We start from the raw sequence: 14,613 nt of genomic DNA, 5'->3' as shown, positions 1-14,613 counted from the left end.
ATCTAGTTTCCTTTGGGTATTTGTGATTTTAAATATAAAATATGAATTATATCATAACATTCAACTTCACTTGGTAATTGTTTAATAGTATACCTCTTTCAAATACTCCTATTCTGTACTAATCACTTTATATTTGATTCATCTGTTACTGCATCATTTCTAATTTTTATTAGGTTTGCTGTTCCACATACCTCAATTGTTGAATTTTCTCTCTAGAATCTTATCAATTATTTACCACTTTTCATGCATATTCGTGTATAGTTCTTCCAATATCAATTGCAGGAGACAGTTATGCAAGGAACAATCAATATTTCACGGCACTCATATCAAATTAAGAAATGAAAAATAATGTTTACCCCCCGTATAAAATTCGGTAAGCATCTAACAAACCGTCAGTCCACGTGGACTCATCATCTCTACTATATACCAATGAAAACATTTAATCGTAAACATAAATGCATTTCTATTAGCCGAAGCTGTATGTACACAATTTATTCGAAATATTCCTGCCAGTGGTTTCGTTTGGTGAGATTTATTCAACTCATAAATTTTTTAAATAAATAGAAATAAGGCGTTCTTTAGACCATGGGCGAATGAAGTAAATGAAATTATACAGTGTAGTGAGAATAAAGTCAGGTATGGATTTAATAATAAAGATTTAGATATACAAACCCAGCATGTTTTTTTAAATATATTGTAATGTTTAAAAAAGGAGAACATTCAGCAATCTGATAATGCAATCATAATAAGAATTGCTGAATTAACTAGAGTAAATAAATTTTCCATTTATCGAGTAGTCACGAAAGGGGTTGCTGAGAATTATTCACAGAACCGAAAAAGGTGTAAAGAAGAACTGAAAGTAGATTATCCAGAATACCATTATACCAGTTTAAAAACATTGCGGCAAGTTTTGTCAGCATGTGGTTTTAAACACAAAAAACTGTATTAAAGGATGGCAATAACCGAATCGTCAAGGATACTTTGATGGTGACAAGATTATTTGCGTCAGATAAAAGACTACCGAAATTCTAATAGACAAATGGGGTACAAAAAAGGCTCAGTTCACGTCTGGTACCCTGTTTAAACCAAACTCCCTCACAGATAGGTAGATTTTACTCGTCTATTTACGTTTTATAATTTAATATTCAGCTGTAGCGAGTTAACGAAGTATAATAATATTTTTTTCTAAGTTCTAAGTAAGACAACAATCAAGTGCATCTATCTAAATAACGGCGTATAATGCTGTCCAATTTAAAATGATTCGATTGCCTTTCAACGAATACTTTCTCGCATAAGATACACATATTTTTAATAGTATTTAGAAAAATAATAAATTAATAAATTAAGGTATCTACGCCTATGGTAGATCAAACAAAATAACACTCGTATGACAAAATGTTCCGAGTGTGTTCACCATTAAAAATGTCAAACTTTGTGAAGGCAATAGATAACCTAACCAAAACATCCTACATAGGCAATATAGTGCTCCTTTGCGACATTATCCCTTTTTATTACAGGGTATAATCCACAATTCAGTTCCTTGGAAAAAGGGCCTAAAGAACTCGAAAAAAAAGGATAATTATTCCGATACAAAAAGACAAGTGCACGTTTTTTAAATATTTCTGACCAATTACGCTATCCCTGTTGTCTTGGTATTAATATAATGAACTTGTAGTTAAATTAAAGAAGCTAGAATCCGATGCTACAAAATATTTTATCAAACATTGAAAATTTTTGAAGTAATATACCTGAAAGACAAGAAAAAAGTGACACGTAAACCCGCAGCTTCAATAGACAACGTCTTCGTAACAAAATTGTGGATTTATTTAATTTTCTTGGTAATCTTGTTGGCTCCCCATCTGTCGAATCAACTAAAATCCTCCCTTTTACCATAACGGATGTGAACTGTACCTTACACAGGAATGTGTGTATAATATATGTGATACGGTGGGTAGAATAAATTAATTATAAACCTTATTTTATCGTTCTAAATACTTTTACCGTCAAATATAATAAGTCTGATTCAAATAATTCGCTCCACATACATTTTTTCATCGTTAAAACCGACCCATAACTCTTCCTGTATCTAAAATAGCTCAGATGTTGCATCACATATACAAAATATAAACGAACCTAGATAAACAAGTATTATTCGCGAACCTTGTTTTCTTTTATTTTATATTTTAAGTTCAGTAGATTCACATTTACCCGCCGACACTAAATTAAACCATCTATTTTAGTCTTTTTTCCAACGATCGAGGATATATTTGAGAAGAGGTAGAATAAGTAATTTACGCACTGCTTAGTTTTAGTATGCAACAGATATTTCATTTAATGAAATCACGAATAACAAAAGTTCTAAGCACCTGAACAATCAGTAAAATTAAATAAAAATATGTGTAATTTTGAAATAGATTCAATAATTTTTATTTGGAAAATGCGCGCACCTGTCGATTAGTATCTCTAATCATTGATGGATTCACCCCTTGGCTAGTGAGATATAATTTGAGAAGTGACAAAATTTTTTGAATCCCAGAATTTTAGAGACAAAAAGTCAATACATTTCATAAATTACAACTAATTTCTAGTGGAGTGCAATCTGCTAGTATTTGGATATAATTGTAGATTCTTCACCTGATAAAACCCTTTTAAATCAGTATACTATAATTATAAGATATGTACGTGATAATGCGAATAACATGTAAGGCATTCAGATACGAATCAAAACCAATGAATCCTTTAGTAGATCAAATGCCTTGTGCCATCCATTCTTTGAATTTGGTAGGATGATATGCATTTGAATCGGTAACAGAAGCAGTCGATTTCTTTTCTACTTTACAACAACTATATAATTCCCTTACTATATTTACACATCGTTAAGAGATCTTGATGCATCGTACACATTCAAGATCAAGTCTTTCTCAAACTCGTTGGTCTGCTCGACATGATGCATACTAGGCATTATAAAAAGAATGGTCTGTAATAATTGATGCACTGGGATTCATTGCCGTAAACAGAAATGAGAAACCGACCACGCGATCCGAAGCTACGAGATTACAGCGAAAAGTACAACATTTAGAAACAAAAATACTAGTCGTTGTTTGGAATGTAATTTTACATCGTTAAATGATATTAGTAAGTTAAGAATCTCAAGCTGATTTATCATCAGTTATTCAGATTTGTTTCTTCAGGACATGAGAGACAGATAATTTTCTGAATTTCAGGAAAAACCGAAAGCATTATCTGGAGCTTATGATTATTGGCATGGCAAAAAATTCAGCCAAATTAATCACGAGTAAATGGAAGTACACCTTTCTCTGGACAGAAAAATTTTGGCACAAATGTTTATTAACATATTCTAGAAATTCGTATTGTACAATTAACTGGATCACTTATCAGTTTAATTAACGCTTCATTTCAAAATGGCACTTTTCCCAATTACCTTAAGACGGCTATAATTATATCTCTGTATAGAGGAAGAGATAAAAATCAAGCATCAAATTATCGCCCAATTACACTCCTTTCCTGGTTACCTGAGATCATAGAATCCTTAATAATGTGTACTCTAGCCTAAACAGCCATCACTCTAGGGGAACACCTATCGCATGGTTTAAGTCATACCTTACCAACAGAAGTCAGCTTTTAACGGTTAATACAACGATGTCTTCTTGCAGGCCAATAGAATGTGGAGTGCCCCAAGGCTCAGTACTAGGCCCTATGTTGTTTCTTCTGTTTATAAACGACATCGCCTATCTAGACATCAGTGGGGAAATATGTCTTTTTGCAGAAGATACTAATTTTTCTTGGAGCAACTCTGATCTCACGGCACTTCTAGGACCATATCTAGTGACCTAATCACCCTTAAATCTTGGTGCGATTCTAATCGATTCAACGTTTCTAAAACTGAAGTTTTATCATATAAATCATATAATTCCAGCCTTTTTTATTAAATAACACCACCATTAACGTCCATAAATCTATGAAATTCTTAGTGCTTGTTGTGGACAATTCCTTGAAATAGGAGTTACATATTGCCGCCTTATCTAAAAAAATAAGTTCCTTCTGCTTTGCGCTGAAATCAGTTTCCAAATAACTGAAATTATCCCTCCTCCCTCCTTAACAGTCTCTTATACCCTCATTGAGTCGCATCTCCGATATGCCCTTCACTTCTTGGGTACGTGTAGTGCGAATCTTCAAACTACAAAAAAGAGCTGTTAGATATTTACTCGGACTAAACAGCAGGATTCACTGCAGGTATTAAAGATAAAAAATTCATCTCTGAATACGTTCGCCTAATTCACTTAGGAATGCAAAAAAAACTTTAACCTACTCACGCTCAGAATTAGTAAGAGCTCAATATTTTACAATACAAAAAAATGCACAATCAGTTACAAATTGAAATCAAATCGATATAATCTTTTCCTGCATAATTTGAGGGTATATTTACTGGAAAGTACCTCCTACTCAGTAAACGACTTATATACTAATTATTACCTATTACAGTTACCCATAATTTTGTTACTCATTGTTGTTTTGTTCAGTATATTGAAATTTTACTTTATTTGTATCTTTATTTAATTATTTTTATGCTTGTAACCATTTTTTGACAATAAAGCATTTCTCTCTCTCTCGTTATCTGTAAAATGAACAGAAGACAAATCTATTTGCCTTAGTTTGGTCTTGTATACAATTTTTATTGAAAAGGGTTGTATATTAAGCTCTTCTAGAAATATTTGTTATTACTAGTTGCGTAGTTGAATCTTGTGATCGTTTTATTTAAACATAAAATATTATCAAAAGCAAAACAAACTGCTCTCGTATATAATTAGAATAATCAGATGTCGACATATATATATCGATCGAGTTCCAGAATGTTGTTCCGCATACCTAAAACAAATTCAAATGGTGCATTCGGTTCAATGCTAATTAAAATACTCGAATTAATTCTTGTTTATGCTTATTTAACTACTGAAAGTTTCTACAAATCTAATTGGAAGTTGAACTAAAATTTAGCATTATAATTTCGGATTGAGGTTATTGAGCTTTGCCAAATTACTAAAATTATCGTGATTGCGTTATTTTAATATATTTCAACCCAAAGTAAATATTCTACTGGAATTAATTCGATTAAATTAAAATGTTTTCCTTATTTTTTTCCACTGCACGGTATATTTATGCCTAGATTTGTCATCAAGCATTCAAAGTCACTCAACTTGCCCTTTTTATGTTATAGTCAAACAGACTCTTCCTGTTCATCTCCGATGTTTTTATACGTTCCTTCTTTCATATCTCGAGTTCTAATTGGTGTAAGTTATTCGTTCTGGTCTAAGAATACTCAGTAAATCAAGCTCTTTCATTTGAGATATACTATGAGTGAATTGTATGAGTCTGAGGAGAGTTAAGCGCGCACATTCAACTTCACTTCACAAATTTTTCTAAAATTTTTCTCCACTCAATGCTCCATATCTCGAGTTCTAATTGAGGTAAATCGTTCACTTTGTTCTAAGAGCACACAGTAAATCAAGTCCTTCTATTTGAGATGTAATATGAGTGAATTGGTTGAATCTGATGAGATTTTATGAAGAAGTTGAATTATTCACATAGTCATTGTAGCGGAAAACACGGGTTCTCACGTATTATCAATAATATTGAAAGTCTCTTTTCAAAGTTTTTCGTTCCTGTATAACAATTTCTACGATTTTGGGAACGTAAATTAACATCCCGTGAAGTATATAAGATATTTCTGTTTTCCACATTATGCATTCTGAGATTTTTATTGATTTAAATCGATAATTTTCATATGAAATTATGAACAGCTTTGAGCGATCTCTATAGCATAGGCATAAGCATCGTTATTTTATCAATAATGTTAAGCTAAAATTGAAATAATTTATACTCTAATGGATGTAAGATGGATGTAAGGTTGGCAACTAAGTACTTTCGCTTTTTACCGATAAAGAGCTTTGCTTTATTTTTTGAATAGCTTAAGTTAGTGCAGTACTTTGCCGTTTGTCACGGTCTCATTGAAGTAACTTTAGAGTGTAGAGTGCAGAAACAAACATCTTCGGCATACTTTCCGTAAAGGAAAGAAAGATGCAACGACTCACTAAGAAACATGTGAAGGTTATGGTGATGATTGCTTAACAGAGTGCACGTGTCAGAATTGCTATAAAAAATTCCTCTCTGGAGATTTTTCCTTGAAAGATGAGCAAAATTTTGATCGACCTGCTGGACTTGAAGATGACCGAACAAAGTCATAGTCGGAGAGGATCTTCATATAACTGCTCGAGAGGTTGCACATGTATCGCACACAACAATTGAAAAACACTTAAAATGTCTTGGGTTGGTTAAGAAGCTTGATATTTGGGTACCTCACAAATTGAAAGAAAATTCATTTAACACAAAGAAGCAACATTTGCGAGATGCACCTTAAACGAAATGAAACCGACCATTTTTTGGAAAGAATCATCACTGGTGATGAAAAATAGGTCCAATACAGTAATAAGATGTTGTGTTTTTTGAGCTACTTCCAAGGAACCAAACGATTAATTCTGATATTTACTGTCAACAAAATGAAATTGGATGAAGCAATCAAAGAAAAACGGCCGGAATTGTTAAATCGGAAAGATTAGTGCTCCACCATGATAACGCAAGGTCTCACACATCTTTGTCAACTCGTGGGAAACTATTGGATTTTGGCTGGGAAGTGATGCTACACACAGCCTTGATCCGACCATTTATTTCAAAGCTTACTGAATTTTTAAATGGTCAATCGCACCCAGTTTAGTTTTTTGCTGATAAGGACCAGAAATTTTAGAAGCACGGTATCATGAGCTGAAAAAAAAATGGAAAGACTATTTTTTGTTAAGAAAAAGTGTTTTATTTTATATCACAAAACCTAAATTATCTTGTCGCCAAATAAAAAAATCATCAAATATTGCTTGCCTGCTGCTGATATAGAAATCGAAGAAGAGATATTAAACAAAGTATCAATACTTCAAGAAATGGGGCCAAACAAAAACTGCAGTTACAGAAACCCTGCTTTTGACGTACCTTCTCGAGATATCTGCTGTACTAAAGTGTCCAAAAATGATTATATTGTGGAAACTATGGTGAAGTTCACCCTTTTTATAAAAGAAAACATAGATATTTCTAACTATTGTATTTTTAAAAAGAAGATTGAATCTTTGAGAGTTTGACTTCAAGAATCTAACTGTAGAAATAAAAATAAGAATGTTAAGATGTTACGTTTTCTCTCTACTCATTTATAGAGTCCTGGACGTTGAACGAAAATATGAGCAAAAAATTAGATACTTTTGAAATTTAGCTTTTTGCGCGAAACAAATCCCATAAACTATTGTACTTCGGCGGAAAGAATCCAGATATGCTCCAAGCAGGGGCGAAATATTTGGAACAGAGATCCAGGAAGAAAACGAACACCCTGACTTCGTTCGATAAAACCGTCCCTCAACTCTTTTGCATTGCTACTGACAGAATATATATGTGTCATGTGCCATGATTACATAAAATATGTAGAAATAAGCATTTATAACGTTATTTTGTATTTACTGCTCTCTTTGCAATTGATCCTATGTAATGAAAAATTTGCAATATGACATTATATAGCTTCGATTTTTAGATTTTACTTTGAAAAATATGATTGTTTCAGGAGGGTGGTAAAACTAAAACAAAAACATTAGTATTCCAGAGTCCTATTACAGAAGAAGAACTTGAAAATATTTGGGACGACCAAACTCTTCGGCTGTTAGTAAGTATATCAAATAACTGATTTGAACAAATTATAATTGCTTATAACAAAATTGCAGCTTGAACAAAGTACACAATACGAAGAAAGACGTGTCATAAGAAATAGACTACGTACAGTTATGGCAGAACAAGAAGGTAAGGAAATTTCGGTAAAAACTAAAGTATATATATTCATATATAGTTGAAGATGTTTATCAATAAAAAAATTATTCATAAAGACAGTGAAATTTATTCAATAAAATTATAAACTGAATTTTGCTAAGGTTTATTCAATCATTACAGATTTTTCAGTTCGATGTATATTCATATAAATTTTCCTTATATTCACTAATTTGACAATAGAAGGTGTAGTTAATAATTACCTGTACATTTGAATACATCTGTGTGTTCCGATTTTGCTGTATCTGGAAAATATTTATTTTCATAAATGTTGTATTCTATATTGATAGCAACAAGTCAAAATTTTTGAATAGTTTGCTCCGTATGTAAGATTTTGAAAAAACAAATAATGCCACGAGCATGATGATAATCACATTATATAAACTTTTATTACGGAAGCAGTTTTACGGAACAGTGAGCTTTCAGATATTGACTACATTTTAGCTACGATGATTTTATTATTAGTTTCCATCATACTTCTTATGTCATCTATCATTTTACATAAATCTGACTCATACATAATAAAATAGTTATTTTCCTAACAAGTGCGGAAATTGATACTTTCCCGCACGCGACTGCAGTTGACCCGAACGACGCGGAGCGGAGTTCGGGCAAGCGGTCAAGTGCGGAAAGACACTTTACGCATGAGTTAGGAATATTATTTTTTCTACGACCGTATATACAAGGACCCATTTTTAAAAAATTATTTTATTCCAACAAACATAATAATATACAAAAGTTTAACTAAAAACTACTAAGTATTATAAATATTAATATTGAAAACACAATTTGTTGCATTCTGTAGACTAGTAAGAATTGCCGGCCCACTGGAGTTATTTGGTTTAATGTGGTTTAATTTGGAAGAATTGTACTTATTCGGTCACTTCCAAGACGTTTTGAACAGCTTTCATGTTTTACACAATTACACGCCTGGGTTGTCATAGCAACTGATATCAAACCCGGGTGGTTTCATAGTTGTTTTGTGACACTCCTTTGAAGAATGTACAAGGTTATATAAAAAATATCTTTATTATTTTATATTTTCAAAAAATTAAAGATTCTACAGAGAGCTAGAAAAGGTTTAAATTTTATTTGATGGACTATTTCGTAAATATTTATTTACCTGTAGTAACAATAGTTATAACCTCCGAAGTAAAAAGCTATCTAATAAGGTCAAAATTTGCACAATTTTACTTGACACGTAACACTTTCAAAACTAAAATGCGTGCGGGAAAGTGGGTTAAAACGCACGGTCGTAGAAAAAAGTTATTTTCGATATTGGGTGAATATGAAAAACAAGTTCAGTGAATAGTTTTTTTACTGTTAAGTAAGTAATGGCATATGAGATTCTCAATCTTTCGCCGATCTCGAATTTGCCATGAAAACTTGAATTTTATATACGAAATCGAGGTTTTTTGTATAACTGTGAGGGAATTTACTTCAAATAAATACTTCTAATACATCTAAACGTGGTTTTTGTCTCGATAAGTTATCACTGTTGTCCGTAAAACGTCACGGTGTCTGGAAATCCGCCTTCGTAGAAGAAGCATACATACAAAAAGTAGTTAGAATAACAAAATGGAGATTTGCAATAAAATATTGAATATACCATCTTCTTCCTAAATAAAATATCTGATAAAATTGCGGAGTCAACTTTTCAACAAATATCTAACGTTTCTGATCAGCAGTAACATAAAACATCTTCGGGAACTTATGTAATTGTTTAAACTTTGCTATCAATTATTTTTTCAATAAATGAAATTGATTTATGATGAATAATCAATAATTAACTCTGTTAAAAAAGTTTCATGTTTATTTTGGCAGAGAAAAAAAGTCGAGGTGAAAAGTATTTATTTACGAATCAATAGAGGAACAAAAGTTATTTTTTGACAATTGTGCAAATTATTAAGTGAAGAAACTGAGAAAAATTTACGTAAATATCATTAAAAAATATCGGCAAGTTGAATAAAAAGGACGTGTAGTTAATATAGACAATATTTTACTGAAAGGTTATGCAATATTTCTCGTCAAAAATTATATATGAAAAATCTATTTACAACGTGGGTGCCACTATTGCTTATTACTGATCAAAAGTTCAGTTAAAATAAAAATAATAATAAAAATGGGTATATTCAAGCGTGTTCCAAGTGAATTTTTTCTTCGATATATATCACGTTAGATAAAAGGTGGGTACACTATTATATCCCATAAACAAAAATACACGCGAGGCATTTATCCCAAGAAATCGTTTTTTGGTCAAAAAAATCATAGCTACAGTGTTTTGGGATTCCATAGATGAATCATTATGGGTTACTCAGAAAAGGGGAAACAATAATTGGCCGATATTATGTTCTTTTGTTGACACGTTTTGATGCCGAACTTTCAACAAAAGACCGCATTTTTTGAATGAACAAATGTCCCTGTTCAGTCTTCTTACGATCTATGTTTCAAACAACATATTCACCCAATTTTGATCCCTCATCACTGTCTGTTCCCAAATTGAAAAAAATTACTTATTGGAAACAAATATAAAGCTAATTTTTAAAATCAAAGCATTTTTGTGTTCATTAGAAAGTCACTTTTCCATAAAACCAAACTCATATATAAACATCATCAAACAATTAATGAAAAATACAAAAAAAGTGAGAGAATCTCGTAAAAAAAGTAGTTTCACTGAATTTTATTAGTTTATATTTATTCAGTGGAAATTTCTAATTTATTACTAGATATACAGCTGCTAAACTTTCTTTGTGAATAAATTTCGGTGTTACAAGTGTTGCAAGTTTTTTCATTTATATCTCTGTTACAGCTTGTGCAGAACTAGTGGAAAAAGCAAGTCAGGATCCATCTGAAGGAAAAATAGAGGGTGAGTCACTTCTTCTTCCTCTTCTTCAAGGCTTATTACAAGCACCAGAGAAAGATCAAACTGCTGATTCTGGTACAGAATCCGGCGAAGACCAAAGAAACAGTCTAATCGCCGAAGTACAAAATGCTCTAGATAAATTATCACAAAGTTTATGTAGGGATTCTACGGATATATCTGAAGAGAGACGCAGTTCTTTGTTGTATCTAGTAACGAAATTGCAAGCAGGTCTTTCCACTGCGGTACCTAAACTAGAAAGGAGATTATCTAGTGAGCCGGGAAGATTTAATAAACGAAAAAATAGACAAAACAGACACACAGTCGGAGTAAGTTCTGAAGAATTGGCTGACGCTAGACGACTTATGGAAGAAATTTCTGGTCATACAATAGCGCCATCTAATTCTCACAAGGAAGAACTCAATTTACTTAAACAAAAGTCTGAAACGAACATTTCGAATCCCTCTAATGTGATTAGCGTACCCAAGTCCAACGATATCGAGCCTACTATACTAAGTAAACAGAATTCTGATAGCAGCGTTACCAGTAATCGTTCCATCAATAAATATCTAAATAAATCGTCTGTTAAAAACACAACACCAAAGCCTTTCGGCAGTTCTAATAATAGCGTATCTAATAATTCATCCACTGCTCAAACTCCAGATATTGCAGAGCTTTTCGACGTCTTTTTCACCGATGAAACACCTTACGAAGCTCCTAAATCTCTTATTCCAGATACATTTACAGAAGAACGTAGTCCTAACATCCAACCAACTATTATAGAATCAGGATATGAAGATCAAGATAAAACGAAGCCATTACAATACAATCCTCTCTATACAAAACCAGATTCCTTTTATCTCCCTTCAATGGATCATACAAAAGAGCAAGGACCACGATTTAACACAGAAATCAAAAAGCAAAAAATGAAACGTGCCAACACTATCGATATACCAAAACCATTGCACTACTATGAAGAATCAGATGATTCTGACGGTGAAACTGAAGCTCAACAACATAAAAATAATTATTATGCTCTTAGAGGACCAATAAGAGTAGGTAATCCAGTAAACAAAAAACCAGTACCAACTTTCGAACCAAAGACAGCTACAGATCAAAAATTCTTAGCGTTCCTAAACAAAAATCAGAATTCGGATGCTGTAAATAATAAAAGCACCGCTTGGACAAACCAAAAAAATAGAGCACAAGTATGGGAGAACAGATTTGGTAATATCAAAAATAACTTTGAAAACGTTAGTAGGATACCGAATAACACGGTTAAAAATTTTTGGAAAACCCAAGACGATGCTATAATGGCTCGTACAAATCAATTCGGACCTAAAATTAGTAGGCAGAGTGCTAGAAATTTGCAACAGATGTTTGAAGAGAAAAGAAGGGAGTCTCAAGAGAGAATCGAACCACCACAGGTTCAAAGAGTATCAAAAGAAATTTCACCTGTCAAAGGTAAACAGGACACTATAACCGGAAAATTATCCGTGAAAACTGAACCAGAGAAAAACTATAAATTAGTACCAGGTCCGTTACCGGTTAATAAATTTTCACACGCTCCTCAATCTGCTTTTAAACCTATCCCTAAAAGGATACAAGATCAACGACAATATCAACCGAATTTGGAATCACAAGATATACTTAAAACAGAAATAAAAGAAAATAATGATACTTCATTATTTTTATACAGCCCTAAGCCATTATACAGTTCGGAGTCCAGTTCGCCAGCTATATCTCCTAATATAACGAAACCTTGGCTATCAAATGATGTCGATAAAAGTAATAAAGTTATAAGTATCACCGCAAAAAAATTCGAAGCTGCTTCTCAACAAAACGACGTGCATGTAGTTAAACCGAGAAAACTTAGCAGGGAATTAACATCTGCCTTTATTTCCCCAACTCCAAAAGAAAAACCTACTACTTCGTATCTTCCAAGAAACGATATCAAAAGTAGTACTGTAAGAAAGTTGAGTGATCAGTACAATAACATCGGCAGCAAAGCTCCAGAGTATTCCAGTTATACAAGTGTAACATACCAACCAGTTAATTATCCCAGGAACCATCACTCTTTCACAGCTGGAAGTACAACTAATATTTATGGTAAACCTCATCAAAATAATACCACTTATAATCAATCATATTTAAGACAAAAAAGTTTGGAAAGTAACGTAATTAAGCCACAGACTATTTATCAACACGTACCTGGTAAAGAGGATACATTCAATACTCCTGAGAACGTATATACATCGACATTAACGTTTAATCCTAATATTCAAAACGTAGAAACTATAAATTCTCCTCCAAAATTACAAACTCAACTTTCTAACGAAAGCGTTCATGAATATACGGCGATAAACAGTAAAGTTATGGGAGTGCCAGTTAGTCAACAAGCTGTTACAATAAGACAAAAATCTCCTATGACACGAAACGAACACGACATGGCAGCAGCATTCAGCTTGAAGAAAGCTCTCACCGGCATCGGAAAAGGAGATAACAGAAATTCGAAGACTTCTCCCATTAGACAGAACCCAAGTTATAACTCTCTCGAACCCAAGAAGATCAACGAAACATACAATAAAAATTTTACATCTAAAGTATCAGAACCTAAAACAATTTTAATAAATCCTCCAAATAACAACGATACTAAGGCATTTGGTGTTGTGAAACCCATGCAACAGAAGCAATCTTATGATATAAAACCAACTCAAAACAAATTTCGGAATACTTCGGCTCACAATCAACAATTTGTGGAAATCAACGAAAAAGGTCAAGGTGTAGTGACGAGTAAATTTCACATACCCATAGTAAACGTTGAACCCACTTCACCTGGTATTCACTCACCTAGTGCTATATCCCCCATACCTAAAGGTATCAGTAAATCAGATTCTTGGCATCAAATTTGTATGGCCAGTCAATCACCTACTAGATCACCGCCTACTAGAAACGTAATTAAATCTAAATCTAGTCACAGTCTGGCAGTACCTCAAAGACAATTCGAGGCCGGAATGTCAAAAGACGAATTAGTGACGAAGAAAAAAGCCATGGAAGCGTATTTAATAGGAGGAGCTAGTTCACCGAAGCAAAAACCTAACGAGAAAGTTGTAAAAACTAGTATAAATAGGAAACAAACTTCAGAAAAACAATCTGCGTTCAAATCTACCGGTATATCAAGAAGTAGAACCTTGCCGGATATAGTTTGTCCGCCCATGTTAGATGAAAGTAACGTGGATCAAGCTTTCGAAGATTTATTCAAATCCAGTTCGTAGGAACAAGATATTATTATTAACAGAAGAATTTATCATACGTATTCATTCCAATTTTCTATGTAAAGGTGTTTTTATGGTTTAGGAATTATAACTTAGTCGTTTTGCTGGATAAAAAACATGTCGAGTTGGATTTTCTTATGCATAGAGCTAGAAGAATTGAAAAAAATATATAATTATATGGTGTGTCGAGGTGCGCACACCATGATTATTGTCCGGGATCAAAAAGATGCCAAGTGATGTCATCGTAAGATAGAGGGTGAGGATTGTGTTGGTGTGCGCACCCCCCCTTAACAAATCTCCCTAAAACCCGCTGCTCATGAATAGCCAAAAAGCGACTGTAAATAATCATAATACACACTAATCTGCGATAAATTACTTCCTCGTTTTAGTCGGTTGTAAGGAACCTTGTACTGTTTAGTTGATACTTTTTAACGTTCCCTCAATCTCCTTTGGAATTTTAGAACTTGTTTGACCTGAACTAACTTCAGGAATTTTTTCTATATATCAAAAAAGATCTCATCACAACTGTTATTAGTAGATAGCTAACAGTTA

General features: G+C 32.9%; 1 protein-coding gene across 5 annotated transcripts in view; it reads left to right on the top strand.

Moving 5' to 3' along the window:
- Positions 1-14,613, top strand: part of LOC130445484 (mucin-2-like) — a 116,315-nt gene that overhangs the window by 77,861 nt on the left and 23,841 nt on the right. For 2 of the 5 annotated variants that reach the window (XR_008910059.1, XR_008910058.1), the window contains exons 11-13: positions 7,670-7,768; positions 7,827-7,902; positions 10,736-14,317. Coding sequence is in view for 3 of the 5 variants with exons in the window: in XM_056781119.1 (XP_056637097.1) it covers positions 7,670-7,768; positions 7,827-7,902; positions 10,736-13,969 (3,409 nt within the window). In the remaining 2 variants the exon portion in view is untranslated. The remainder of the gene's footprint in view (positions 1-7,669; positions 7,769-7,826; positions 7,903-10,735; positions 14,318-14,613) is intronic. The other 3 variants (XM_056781117.1, XM_056781118.1, XM_056781119.1) reach the window with 2 other exon arrangements.

The sequence above is a fragment of the Diorhabda sublineata genome, chromosome 6, assembly GCF_026230105.1.
Source record: "Diorhabda sublineata isolate icDioSubl1.1 chromosome 6, icDioSubl1.1, whole genome shotgun sequence".
In the NCBI taxonomy this organism is placed as follows: domain Eukaryota; kingdom Metazoa; phylum Arthropoda; class Insecta; order Coleoptera; family Chrysomelidae; genus Diorhabda; species Diorhabda sublineata.
The sequence above is the reverse complement of the archived record's forward strand: the minus strand, read 5'-3'. Positions and strand labels throughout refer to the sequence as shown.